At 45.9% G+C, this 13360-nt stretch overlaps 1 protein-coding gene across 25 annotated transcripts in view; it reads left to right on the forward strand.

Moving 5' to 3' along the window:
* The window catches only part of MAPK8IP3 (mitogen-activated protein kinase 8 interacting protein 3), a 74468-nt gene that overhangs the window by 54245 nt on the left and 6863 nt on the right, over positions 1-13360 (forward strand). For 11 of the 25 annotated variants that reach the window (XM_050317013.1, XM_050317022.1, XM_050317016.1 and 8 more), the window contains 15 exons: positions 542-693; positions 1298-1354; positions 1812-1982; positions 3556-3682; positions 4313-4408; positions 5546-5707; positions 6631-6796; positions 7230-7415; positions 8000-8183; positions 8915-9037; positions 9283-9363; positions 10641-10708; positions 11811-11959; positions 12747-12918; positions 13041-13154. In XM_050317013.1, coding sequence (XP_050172970.1) covers positions 542-693; positions 1298-1354; positions 1812-1982; positions 3556-3682; positions 4313-4408; positions 5546-5707; positions 6631-6796; positions 7230-7415; positions 8000-8183; positions 8915-9037; positions 9283-9363; positions 10641-10708; positions 11811-11959; positions 12747-12918; positions 13041-13154 — 2008 coding nt within the window. The remainder of the gene's footprint in view (positions 1-541; positions 694-1297; positions 1355-1811; positions 1983-3555; positions 3683-4312; positions 4409-5545; positions 5708-6630; positions 6797-7229; positions 7416-7999; positions 8184-8914; positions 9038-9282; positions 9364-10640; positions 10709-11810; positions 11960-12746; positions 12919-13040; positions 13155-13360) is intronic. The other 14 variants (XM_050317017.1, XM_050317027.1, XM_050317028.1 and 11 more) reach the window with 2 other exon arrangements.

Consider the following 13360-nt stretch of genomic DNA (forward strand, 5'->3'; position numbering starts at 1 on the left):
TGTGCCCTCATTGGAAGGTCAAGTTGTGTCACCAAAGACGAAAAGGCCTTTCTTTAGTTTCCTGTGTCCTACCTTCATCCATCTGTACTAACAGAATACCTCCTCTTCCAGTCCTCCTGAGGGGACAGATGGCATTATGTGGTGCTCCCTGCTGCTTGTGACTGGCTTTGCTAATGGATTAAAACTTTGGTTTCCAAACTTCTGGACCAATGGACCACTGTCAATTCTCATCACTCCCTGTAGACTATGAAAGCACCTTGCTGGCAATAGTCCTGGGGTGGGATGTGTGTGTGTGTGTATGTGTGTGTGTGAGGGCCACGTGCTCAAGTTGATGGTGATGCTCATTCTAATTTCCATGGTTTTGCAGAACACCCAGAGGTCCGTGGGCCGTAGTTTGGAGCTCACTGTCTGAAACTAGCACCTTATATGGGGAAATTGGGGGGTAATTAGGCAGGACAGGAGGAGAACTAACAAATACGTGTCTGTCTCCTGACTTGCCCTGTACTAACCTCAATCCCATTCCATCTTTTGTTGGCTGAAGCAGTGCTCCTCCCCTCTACAGGACAGCATTCCCATTGCCCAGCGCCGGCGCTTCACCCGCGTGGAGATGGCTCGGGTCCTGATGGAGCGCAACCAGTACAAGGAGAGGCTGATGGAGCTCCAGGAGGCTGTCAGGTGGACAGAGATGATCAGGTGAGGCTGGGTGTTGGGGAGTGTAGGATAGAACCTGGTTTGACCTTGTGTCAGTGTAACCCCTACCAACACAGGGGTTGAGAAGTGCTGGAAGTTTTCCAAACTGTAGGTGTTTCTCTCCTAATACCCAATTCTTTCTCCCTTGTTCCTTAACCTGGGCTGCAAATCTCTTGTTTTGGAGACCATTATTTAGAGACACTGGGCAGTTGTTTGTCTTGCTTGTTTCTTGTGTGTTAATGAAGCTGGGAGAAGCTCTAGGGAGAAGTATGGCTTCTAATTGATGAATTCTAAAGGCTTGGTTTGAAGTGACTGTAATGCTGGGGTCTGTAGTTCCCAGACTGTCTATGGCAGTGACAATGTTACAGGGAATTGATAAAGCTTCACGCTGAACGTGCTTGCACTTCATGTCAACATTGAAACTTAAAGTGTTTGGGTGTGCTTACGTTGAGGGCCAGTGCACGTCCCTTTCTCTGGTTTGTTTTGAAACACGTTAGAATGGATTCTGACTTCTGATGTGGCTTCCTTGATGGAAATGACCTGCTGCTTGGAAGAAGCTTGTGTAAAGATGCTGAAATTAACTCGCTTTGGCTGTGTTTGTCCTTAGAGCTTCCCGTGAGCACCCGTCCGTCCAGGAGAAGAAGAAATCCACCATTTGGCAGTTGTAAGTTCTTCGGTGGTTTGTGCAAGATTAAGAAAAAGGGGAGTGTTGCCATTTCTACTTTAGCCAGCAGCTTACTGGACCTTGACGTTAATGAAATGTCAGATGAAAGTGTTGTTAGCTGAATCCTTTTGCCTTCAAGGGCTTCCTTAGTCCTTAGTCAAATTAAAATGAGATCTGAACATCCACATTGCTTTTGTTTTACAAGCTGAAAAAGTTCAGGAATATCCTGGAATGGAAACATTCATACACTCCCAGTAAGTTGGAATAAAGGGCTGTTTTCAGGTGGTGTCCGTTCCTGGAAGCTAAAAACACCTTATGCCAATCAAACTGAGGATGCAGCTCTGGGTTTGAAGTAGGGCTCCTGATCCTGCACCTCTTGCTTTCCCTTTTGTGTATCTATGGTGTCTGTCTCCCCAGGCACCTTTTCTCTTACTTGTTGGCCTTCTTCTGTCCCCAGCTTCAGCCGTCTGTTCAGCTCTTCCTCCAGTCCCCCCCCAGCAAAGAGGACCTACCCCTCCGTGAATATCCACTACAAGTCTCCCACCACGGCGGGGTTCAGCCAGCGGCGCAGCCACACCATGTGCCAGATCTCCTCCGGCAGCCGCACCCTTGAGTTCTTCCCTGACGAGTGAGTCGTGGGCTGTATGCCAAGCCAGGTCCCCCCTGCAGCTCTTCCTAAAATAAGCTGGTTTCCACTTCAGAAACTGTGTGATGTTACTATGTCTGTGTCCCCTGTGGTTTATCTCCCGGAGCTTTCACTCATCAGTTACTGTGTGGATGGTCTCAGCAAACCTTGTCCTCCCAAGCATATTGTGACCATGGCTTTCCAGGCCGTGACAGATCATCTCAGCAGGGACCACTGCAGCTCGAGTTGGCCTCAGCTCAGTTCTGCACTCATATTTGCTGACTGGGATGGAATGAAGTAGGCTTTTTGTGGTGGAGTGTGATGGCAGCACTGGATGGAATGTCTGCCCAACACTTCTGACAAGGAGTTGAGGTGAAGACAAAAGTTCTCTCTACAGCACATTTAAATTACAAAATTAGGCTTTAATCTTAACCATTCTAAAAATGAGCCTCTAGGTGTTGCTACTGCAGTCTTACCACAATTCTTTGTGTCTCTGACATGAAGGGAGAAAACTCTTCTATGCTTTACTGACTTCACAACGTGTTCTGCCATTGTGAGGTTGTGCAGTTGCACATGCGGTGTGGTTTTTTGGAAGAACTTCGGAGAATGTGGTGTTAAAGTAGGATAACTTCTGCAATAAGAAGGATTTGTTCAGAAGACACTGGCTCAGGAGAAGAGTAATTGTTTTATAAGGATAAATTTGTACCTTGTAGATACTCACTGCCTTTCTTCTGTCTTTTTCTCTGATGGCATCTCACAGTCCTGCTGTGGTGTCTGAGTGCTTCCCAGCAGTGCATTACACAGTGGGACACACACATCAGAGCTGCTTGTGCTCTCCTTCTCACACTGGGGGAGGAAGCATGAGCAGGGAAGTGTTTTGTTTCAGGAGGATGTTGGTTTTGTTTTAAGTAAATATGTCGCTATGTGTGTGTGTGTAAGTAGGGAGCTTTGGTTTGGATTTGATTGTTCTGCTAATGTTGATTGTATCTCATAATGATACTTAAAAAAACTGTTGAGAGCTGGAGCTGACACTCGAACAGCCTTTGTTTATATTAAAACATGTCTAAAAGCTCACAGATCAATTTTTGGTTTAACCTTTGCTAGTGCAAAGCTGGAGTTGTTCTTTTGGAACCAGCAGTAAGCGCACATTTTCCTTGTCAGCACAGAAAGCCTAAAAATGGACGGAAAAATCATAAGTGAGGAGGGGAAGAACTCAAAATGCCTTCCTGGTGGAAACATTAGATCAGTAAATCGTAAAGGCTCAGCAAAAATTGGTGTGATCTGCTAGATTTGTAGGTTTTAGGGAAGGGTGATTCCCTGTTTCTGAAGGGCTATTGGAACATTTTAAGTGGTGATGACAATGACTTGGCCTGCCACATTGCACAGGTGACAGAGAGAGATTACAGCTGCCTGCGTCTGCTCCTCAAGTTTTTCTCTCTCTGATTGCCTGCATCTGTTTTCACAGCTGGATTTGGTTTGCTCTGTGTGCCCTCCCCTGTTCTGGCCACCCTCCCTTCACCCTCAGCTCCTGCCTTTACCCATTGATTGAGAGGTAACGCTGTGCTTCTCTGCTCAGTGACTGCACATCCTCGGCACGCCGGGAGCAGAAGCGGGAGCAGTACCGGCAGGTCCGGGAGCACGTGCGGAATGACGACGGGCGGTTGCAGGCCTGTGGCTGGAGCCTCCCAGCCAAGTACAAGCAGGTAGGGACCACACTCTGAACAGGCTGAGGGGAGGTACCCTTAGTCATTAGCTAATGACCTCATAATTGGGCTTGAACATTAGTTATTTCATTTATACTCTGAGAACTTTAACAATTGTCTAGTATTAAAAACAGATGCTGCTTGCACTCACTTCTCCCCATCAGTAACACAAAATCAAACATTATCAGCCTCATTTGTTGGCTTGTGACTCATTTAACTGGTCAGAGATGCCGTGAAAGGGAGGAGCCTTCCAGCATGGCTTGAAAGTGGATGAGGTTCAAGCCATAGGATCGTAGAATTGTTAAGTTTGGAAAATACCTTTAAGTTCACCAAGCCCATCTGTCACGATGGAAAGCAACACCAGTGTCCTGACTCTGCAGGGAGCATCCTTTCTCCATTAGCAGCGCCACATGTAGCCTCTGTTGGTCATCACTGGGGCACTGATGATGGTGAAATGGTCTCTTGGGTGGGCTGCTCCTCTCCCCGTAGGGACTCTGTTTCACACAAGATGTGATAGGAAACCTCAGTAGCATCCAGCTCTGATCAGTCCTGCCACTCTGATTACACCTCTCTTACCATATCCTGGTGTTTGCAGCTTTATACTGTCTTTTTCATCTTCTCTCCCCCCAGCTGAGTCCCAATGGTGGTCAGGAAGACACTCGCATGAAAAACGTGCCTGTGCCTGTGTACTGTCGCCCACTAGTAGAGAAGGACCCAACCATGAAGGTATGTTGTCTCTACTTACCATGCAGTCCAGAAAGGGGATATGAAATAAGCAAAGAATTTGGGTCACTAGACCTGCAATTTCTACAACAGTCTACTTTTCTGACATTATATATTGCAAATTCTGTCTTCTGCTTCCTCTTCTTGAATGGTGGTTTCTAGTGGATGTAAGAAAAAGTATTTTAAGGACACAATTCGCAGCTAGTTCTGGTTGGCAGATTCACTGGTAACAGCCCAGTATTATCTGGAGCAGATCTTTGTGAAGCTGTGTCTATCAATACTAGAATGTTTAGAGTAGAATGGCAGTTAGGAATAGGTGGTTGTCTCTGCAGGTACCACAAACAGTTACCTGAAGTTACTGTTTTGAAATAGCTAGTTTGTCAGTACTTCATTCGGAGATGATTTTTAGAAATCATCCTGAGGATTACGTTGTAAGAATATCCTTATGCATATGTTTCTGGAAGGTTGGTGTGATCTTTGGATAACGTTCTGTGCGGCATCTTTCCTCTATGGCTTTGAATAAATCCAGTATTTGTTTCTGTAGTCGTGTTCCCAGCATTCTCATAAAACACTCACTCATAGGTTAGCTGGATTTGATTTCAGAAAACAGGCAGTGAGTTGCTTCCACCCCACACTGGTTATGTGGGAGCTAAACCAGCAGATGGTTTTTCACACTTCCGGGGATGGGGCAGCCACAGCTTCTCTGGGCAACCTGTACCAGGGCCTCACCACCCTCACAGGGAAGAATTTGTTTGTAATATCTCATCTAAACCTGCCCACTGTCAGTTTGAACCCATTAAAGATCTGGCTTGCTTTGCTGCAGTGACTTAGGAACCCTGGAGTTGGAAAAACCGAGGACACTGGAGAAGACTGTTTTCAGCTACACACCTGATTTATTATTTTCTTTAACTCTTTTAGTCACATCTATTAAAAAGGAGTAATTTTTTATGGGCTCAGAGATTCTCTGTCTTACCTTCTTTAAATTGGACTGTCTTCTATTAGAAATCAGAAAGAATTGGTGTTTCCAACTAAATGTTTTAGATACTTGACATTTGACAGTTCTCCACAAAGATGCCTAAATTCAAAGAGACCCTGGAGCCTGCAGAATTCTTAGTTCAGATTCCTGTTTCTGTTCCTTAGCTGTGGTGTGCAGCTGGAGTCAATCTCTCAGGATGGAGACCTTTGGAACCGGAGCCTGGGAATGGGCAGAAATTGGATCCTGGGCGTGATCCCCTCACCTGTGATAGGGAAGTGGAAGGCGAGAACAACAAAAGTAACCATACATCTCCTGAGAAGAAAAAGGTCAGAAAAGAAAATGTTTTTTTTTTTTTTTCTCTGATGTTATTTCTCATTCCATCCCCTGCCATGTCCCCTCTCTTAGTACTTCGCCATAAAATGCTCTGACTTGTACTTGTGGGGCAGGGCCGTGGTGTTCTGGCTCTTCTGTAACTTTCTGTGTGATTTAGGACAAATAATCCAGGATAAAGTTTTCCAGTTTCTTCTTTTGAAACATTTGGAGTTTTGAAAAAAATCCTAGTAATAAGTGCTTAATGAGGTTGCTAGGAAGATTATGGAGTACTCATCATTATAAATAAAAAAATAAATAGAATCAGGCAAAGCTTTGTTAAAAGAACAGAGACATAGAGTCTATGAGTCCATTTGGGCCAGAAGTTAAAGTTCTTGAGATTTAACCCAGTTCTGGTTTTTAGTAGTCTTAAGTTGTTTTTTAGTTTTGTATTTTTTAAAGAAGCAAACTGTAATTTGCAGATAACAATTCAACATTGTATCCTCTATGGTTTGTGGGATTTTTCTCCACAGCTGTCTTACACTGCTGCCCTATACTCTTCTGAGACCAGCTTACTTAAGATGATCAATTGGGTGCATCCCAGCCTCATGGTGTTCTGGCTGAAGGAATATTCAGTGACATATTAGTCAGACATCTCAACAGAAAAGTTAGTGGCCAAATTCCTCTTGCCCTAAGGAGCCGGATAGGCTCTTTGTCCAGTGCTCTGGATACTAGTGCAGCAATATGAATGATATTAGATCAGTAAAAATTAAAATATAAATTAATATACAAACATATACAATAGAAAATAAATTTACTATAGAATAGAATGTATAATTTAATATAAATTACACCATGTGTAAATGTTGGCAAGCACTGCTGAGGCTCAGACTGATCCAGGAGGAGAGCTGATTGGGCCCATGTGTTTGCTCCCCCAAAGGCAAAGGAACTCCATGAGATGGATGCCACATCCAGCCGTGTCTGGATCCTCACTAGCACACTGTCCACCAGTAAAGTCGTGATCATTGATGCCAACCAGCCTGGCACTGTGGTGGACCAGTTCACTGTCTGCAACGCCCACGTGCTCTGCATTTCCAGCATCCCCGGTGAGTGGGGCCCAAGCTGGGGTCTGCACTGGGGCACCTGCCCCACTGAGGAGTGCAGATGTCCTCACTTGGGAGCTAATCCTTGGGCTCTGTTGTGTCCTCCAAACACTATAACCCAGAACTTGCCTTCCTGTTGTGGAGATCTCTCCCTGTTGAGCGTTCAGGAAGTTGCTCCTTTGGCACAAACAAAAGACGGGTTTTTGGGAACAGGTGCAAGCCTTGCCAGAGTTTGGGAGGGCTCTGTACCTGCCCTAGATGCTGATGCTGGGGATGAGAGGATCTGCCATGGTGCTGGTGGAAGCTGTGGTGTCTCCCAGGGTGGTGAACCCCAAGGGTCAGCATCTCCCATCATTAGGGTGACCTCAGGAGTGCAGCTACATTAGATGAGCAGTGACAGCTTGGATTATGTGAGAATCTGTTCTTTGCCCTTCAGCGGCCAGTGAGAGTGACTATCCCCCGGGCGAGATCTTCCTGGAGGGGGATGTGAATCCTGAGGAGTCGGCTGGAGCAGACGGTGTCTTGGCAGGGATCACGCTGGTGGGCTGTGCGACCCGCTGCAATGTGCCACGGAGCAACTGCTCCTCGCGTGGGGACACTCCTGTGCTGGACAAGGGGCAGAGTGAGTTTTGGGACATAAAATTTAGTGACAGTTCAATTACAACTAGTCTTGTACGAACCCATGGTGTTAGAGCCACATCCTTCTGTCCCCAAGTTAAACACTTGAGAGGCCTCCAGAAGTTTCTTAACAAAGGCCCCTTTGGTACATCTCTCCTCTGAGTCCTTTTCTCTCTGATCCACATCCTGCAGCCCTGGTTGTGGGGGTCATGCAGCAGAGTATTTTGGACAGGTGAGATGTTTGCACTGCTACAGTTGCTGCTGTTTTCATTGCTTTCTCCCGAGCCTTGGGGAGCCAGTTAAGTTCATATACAAACCACACTGCTGCCCTTGCTGACTCCATACTGCAGTGACAGCCCTGGAGACCTTCTGGTGCTGTGCTAGTCACAGATTGTGCCTCACTTTAAAATAGTCTGTGTTCCCCATCCAGGCAGAAGATGCTGGATGAGCTGCTGTCTGTGGCGCAGGCTCAAGGCTTGGTTGAGTTTGGCAAGGAAAGATAAAGAATTGACTATAGCCTGATGTCTCTATATAGTTAACTCACCAGCTCATTCTCCAGCACGTCTCACACTGTTCCTTGTCCTCCAGGTGAGGTGGGTCCTGTCTGCAATGGGAAGATCAACCAGTCCCAGTCTACTGAGGAGGCAACAGAGGCTACCGAGGTCCCGGAGAGCAGTGCCAGCGAGGCAGAGCCGGCGCAGGCCCGGCCCGGGCCCCTCACTGAGCACGTGTTCACAGACCCTGTCCCAGCACAGGCACCCAGGCAGAACGGGTAGGAGGACTGGGGTCAGAGTGCCAACTCAGTTACTGATCAGCTCTGTTTTCATAAGCTTTGGGATAAGAAAAGCGGCCTGGTCTTCTGATAGAGTGTCAGACTTCTATCAGTTTTGTGCCCAAGCAGTATTACAGATGGGGTGATAGGAGGGAAGGAAATGAAATGAAAATACACATGGCTTAGCCTGCAGCAGATGGGGTCTCACTGTGAAGGTAGACCTGCGGTTAAGGCAGATCTTCCAAAGAACATGCACATTTCACATTCCTACTGAAGGAACTTCCTGACCTGTGTGTAAAAATGATGATTGATTTTTTTTCTAGTAGTACCTCTGATTTGCTGTAAAATTAACCAAGAAAGCATATTCAGCACCCAGGGATTCTTAAGACAAACAAGTCTGATGTGATGGCTTGAGGAGCAGAGTGGATGTCTTGGGTACAGATTGTTCCTAAATGCCCAAGTTGCTCTAAGATATTTCTGTTGAAGTTGGAAATGAACTGTTTGTGTAACAGCCCTTCTAAACACTCAGTGTAGATTTGAAGTGCTTGTTGTTTGTCAGCAGGGGAAAAGGGAAATGTTGCAAATCTGCAGTTAAAAACCTCCAAAGGATGGGAAGTGATTTGTGCCTGCAAGGCCCCACAGCTGCCTGTAAGTGCCAGGCTGTGGGCCTAGGAGGGCATTCTGTGCAGTGCTGCTGCTAAACCTCTCATGCTGTTGTTTTGCCTCTTCAGGGAGAATGGGCAGCTGAAGACAGAGCCCAGCACAACACTGCCAGATCAGGAGCCGACTGGGGATGCTGCTGGGACCTGCACCAGTGCTGCCCCCACCATGTGGCTGGGAGCTCAGAACGGCTGGTGGGTTCCCCTTGAGCTGGCAGATCTCTGTCACCTCCATGCTCTGGGCTCTGTTTTTCATGTCCACACACCTTTAGTTCACTGCTTGTTTCTGGAGAAGGTTTTCATTCCTCATTTCATTGCTCAGCTCACCATAGTCTCAGGGTTTTAACCTCACTTTCCCAGCAGAAGAAAAGACTCAAGCCTGGTGAGGCTGAAGGGGTGGGGCCTGCTGCTAACCCTTCCCAATTTGTCCTCTCTCACAGGCTTTATGTGCACTCGGCTGTGTCCAACTGGAAGAAGTGTCTGCACTCAATAAAGCTGAAGGACTCTGTGCTGAGCCTGGTGTAAGTGTGCATTCCAAGGGACCTGGAAGAGAAGGTTCATGGCATAAGTGATACTTCAGAGGGGCAGTAGAAGCTCTTTGTCATAGACTCACAGAACCCCAGAATGGTTTGAGTCGGAAGGGACCTTAAAGATCCTCTTGTTCCAACTCCCTGCCATGGACCAGGTTGCTCCAAGCCCTGTCCACCTTCCTGGCTTGAACAATTCCAGGAATATGGCAACCATACATTTTTCTGTGCTTTCCCAAGTGCCTTGGTTTGTGAGGGAAGTTTCCCAAGGTTTTTGTTATGGCGAATCTGAGAAATCCGGTAAAATAACTGCTCAGAAGCCTTTTGGTCTTTTGAGCAGCAAAGGTATTGATTTGTCGACGTCGGGAGCAAGCGGGGTTATCACCACAAAGCACTTGTTCAAAGGTATTGGTACAAAACAGGGGAATTTATACAGTCTAACTCCTGTGATTACAACAACTTACATACATATTCATATGATTGCAACATCTAATCATACATATTGATAATAGGTGGAGTATAGGGGTGGAGCTTTTCTTGGCCCTCAGTTCTGGGGTTGCATCTGCCTTTCTTCATCATCGAGGCTGGGGTCTCTGTAGTCTTCCTCTCTAACTTTCCATTGTCTTTGCCCCAGTCACTGAAACTTGGAGAGAGCCTTGGCTGCAGGCCTATTTCACCTGTTCAGATGTCTACCTTGGCTGACTTTGCTTTAATTTCTGGCTTACAGACCCATTGTATAATGTTTCCAGCCTTCTTCTTAAGATTAGGTCCAAGGAACAGAACAGAATGGAACAGAAATTTTTCTTTAGCAATTTAGGCGGAGCAGGTATGGAGGGGAGAGTTTTCTCAGAGCAAGATACCTTTGTTAACTCTCTTTAGGCTTTGCTCTCGTTTCATGGTTGAGCCTCATGCTGACCCATTTTCCTGCTCAACTGCAACCCTGACACAATTTAGTGAACACATGATTAGCAGTATCAGGAGGAAATGAACAGAGAAGAGAAAGGCAAAATTTCACTGAGGAGTAAAGTAGGGGGAAGTTGTTGAAATTGATGGGGTTTGTATTGTGAAGGACAAGAATTTCCTCAACATAAAATTTAGGGATGATCCTATTGCAATGAAGGTGTGACCTCTTGCAGGATGTTCCTGCAAATGCTAAACTGACTGGGAATTGTAGAGACAACATAAAGATCGTGTGTATGGATGGCAGGAAGGGTTTATTAGTCCGTCAGATCTACAGACTTTTGTAAGTATTTACTCTTCTGTGATTTCAGGCATGTGAAAGGGAGGGTCCTGGTTGCTCTGGCAGATGGAACACTAGCCATATTCCACCGGGGAGAAGGTAAGAATCGATGTAATAGAGTAAACAAAATGTGGCTGAAAGTGCAGCAGTACAAACACAGAGTTAAAACACACAGCTATTATACACATAATTGCTATCCTAAACCATCCCAGGCTTATGCTAACACCACTTCCTGAGCTATTCTGAACAAAAATGTGTGTGTATGGGCTGTGTAGCACATGTAGAGTAAATGTGACACTTTAGAAATATATATGCTGTGCAGTTGCTTGAGGCACATTTGGTAAATTCAATTTCTGTTCCTCTTCACTGCTGTGGGTTTTGTTTCCCTATGGCTTGAGCAGTTTCTTAGTTGTATTCATACCTGACAGCACTTGGGAATTTGCTAACTGTGACTAATATTGGCATATAAAGAGCTTAGTTATTCATTGAGTAGCAGTTCATTCAGCAAGCTGAAATATAGAGATTTCTGGGTTCATGCAATTCAAATTTTGATTCAGCCTTTGTCACTAGCTCAAGCCTGACCATTGACACATCAAAATTGTTCCCATCAGAAATAAGATGAAGCTTCATGACATAGAGACTGCCTGTCTGTGAAGGACACAATATCTGCAAGTTTAGCTAGAAATAACAGTGAGAGAAGGGAGATCTCACACCTTATCCTGGCTTTGACACTTCGAGGGAATTATGTTGTATGTATGTGATGTGAGGAACCCTCAGTACAAGGACTGTATGACCCATTTCCTTTTCAAGTATTCTTCTCCTGCTGGTTTTGTTGTACTTGTTTGAGAAGCCTGTTTGTTTTATTGCAATAAAGGATATTTAAATTAGCCTGATTTGGAACACTTTTAGACACCAAACTAAAATTTATTGTTACGTGTTTCATCAGTGTAAGACTGTGCCTGAAGCAGGAGTATGGTAGTGGATCAAGGGTTGGACTTGATGATCTCAGAGGTCCTTTCCAACCCATCTGATTCTGTGATTCTGTGGAGTCATGAGAAGGTCACAGACATAAGCCAGCTGAGCATTTGAGTACCACCTAAGCCTATATACTCAAATACACAGAGGAATGTAGAGGATTCTGTTGTATGTTGACATGCCACAGAGGAGATGCATCTTTCCCCACACTTGTTTTTCACCTCAGATGGCCAGTGGGATCTCAGTAATTACCACCTGATGGATCTTGGCCACACTCACCACTCGATCCGCTGCATGGCCGTGGTCTACGATAGAGTCTGGTGTGGCTACAAGAACAAAATCCATGTTATCCAGCCAAAGACGATGCAGATTGAGGTAAGAGAGCACGTGTGTGTCTGTGCACACACACATGCTGTATTTATTCTTACAGCTGTTTTCTGCTGCACTGTGTGAAATGCAGAACCTTTGAGTTGTCATTGCTTACTGCAGAACCCAAACTGTCAGTCTGGGTCATTTATGATTCAGTCTGCCAGGATGTACTTATCCCTTCCTTCCTTTGCAGAGCATAATTCTTTAGATTGGTCTAAACTGAGCGTTTTCTTTGCCTTTATTCGTGAGTCTGTGAGGCCATGTACTGTCAAAAAACCTTCACATATGTTCTGAGGCTTCATCTGTAGGCATTGTGGCACAGAGGAACAGTGCAGTTAACAAGCCTCCATTAACAAACCTAAGGAAGAAATGATGTTTAGAGCCTTTTGGTTGAAATTCAATACAGTGGTGTTGGTACAGATCTGTCTGAGTGCTTGCAATAATCCTGTCAAGAAGAGAAGAAGTGCTGGATCTGAAGTTCACATCAGTGAACCAAGGCAATTTGATCTTTGGAATTTATCCTGGAGTTGTATGTTTTCCTTTTCTATCAAGTACATTGAAAACCATTGGTTTCTAAATGTCCTTGCTCCTGATCTGGTCTGCAGAGACCATCAAAGCTGCTCAAGCGAGAGATTTTCTCTGTGCTGTAGTAAACTGCTGTGGTCAGCTGGCATTAACACAGCTTCTCCAAGAGCTTTGGAACCCAAACAAGTGATCTCAGTTGAGGAAAATGGAGTATATGTGTAGATAATGGCAAACCTATTGTGAACTCATGTTGGTTCCCCTATTTCAGAAGTCCTTTGATGCCCACCCTCGACGGGAGAGCCAGGTGCGACAGCTGGCATGGATTGGAGATGGAGTGTGGGTTTCCATCCGCCTGGACTCCACCCTGAGGCTCTACCATGCCCACAGCCACCAGCACCTGCAGGATGTCGACATCGAGCCTTACGTCAGCAAGATGCTGGGTGAGGCAGTGGGGCCTGTCAGGAAGGGGTCTGTTACTTACTGAGATCAGAGCAGAATTTGCCCAAAGCAGACCTTGCGCAGAGTCATCACTGACTCCCCAACTCTCATTCATGTTTCCCAGGCACTGGAAAGCTGGGTTTCTCCTTCGTGCGGATCACAGCCCTGCTCATTGCTGGCAACCGCCTCTGGGTGGGCACCGGGAACGGCGTCGTCATTTCCATTCCCCTGACAGAGAGTAAGTGGCATTTATTGAAGGTACTTCTGCATCCCCCCACTAAAAAAAGAAGCTTTTGGGTGTTATTTGTGGGTGGCTCAGGCAGGCTGATGCTTTCCCAACATCTGACACCCCTTGATCGTAGCCGTGTTCAGGGAGAAGAGCCCAAGGTATGAGCAGCCCTGGACTTGGTGTAACTCTTCTTTATTAAGGAATTAAGTGTTTGG

Source organism: Myiozetetes cayanensis, unplaced genomic scaffold (genome assembly GCF_022539395.1).
Source record: "Myiozetetes cayanensis isolate MyiCay16 unplaced genomic scaffold, myiCay2020 scf20-37, whole genome shotgun sequence".
Lineage (NCBI taxonomy): Eukaryota > Metazoa > Chordata > Aves > Passeriformes > Tyrannidae > Myiozetetes > Myiozetetes cayanensis.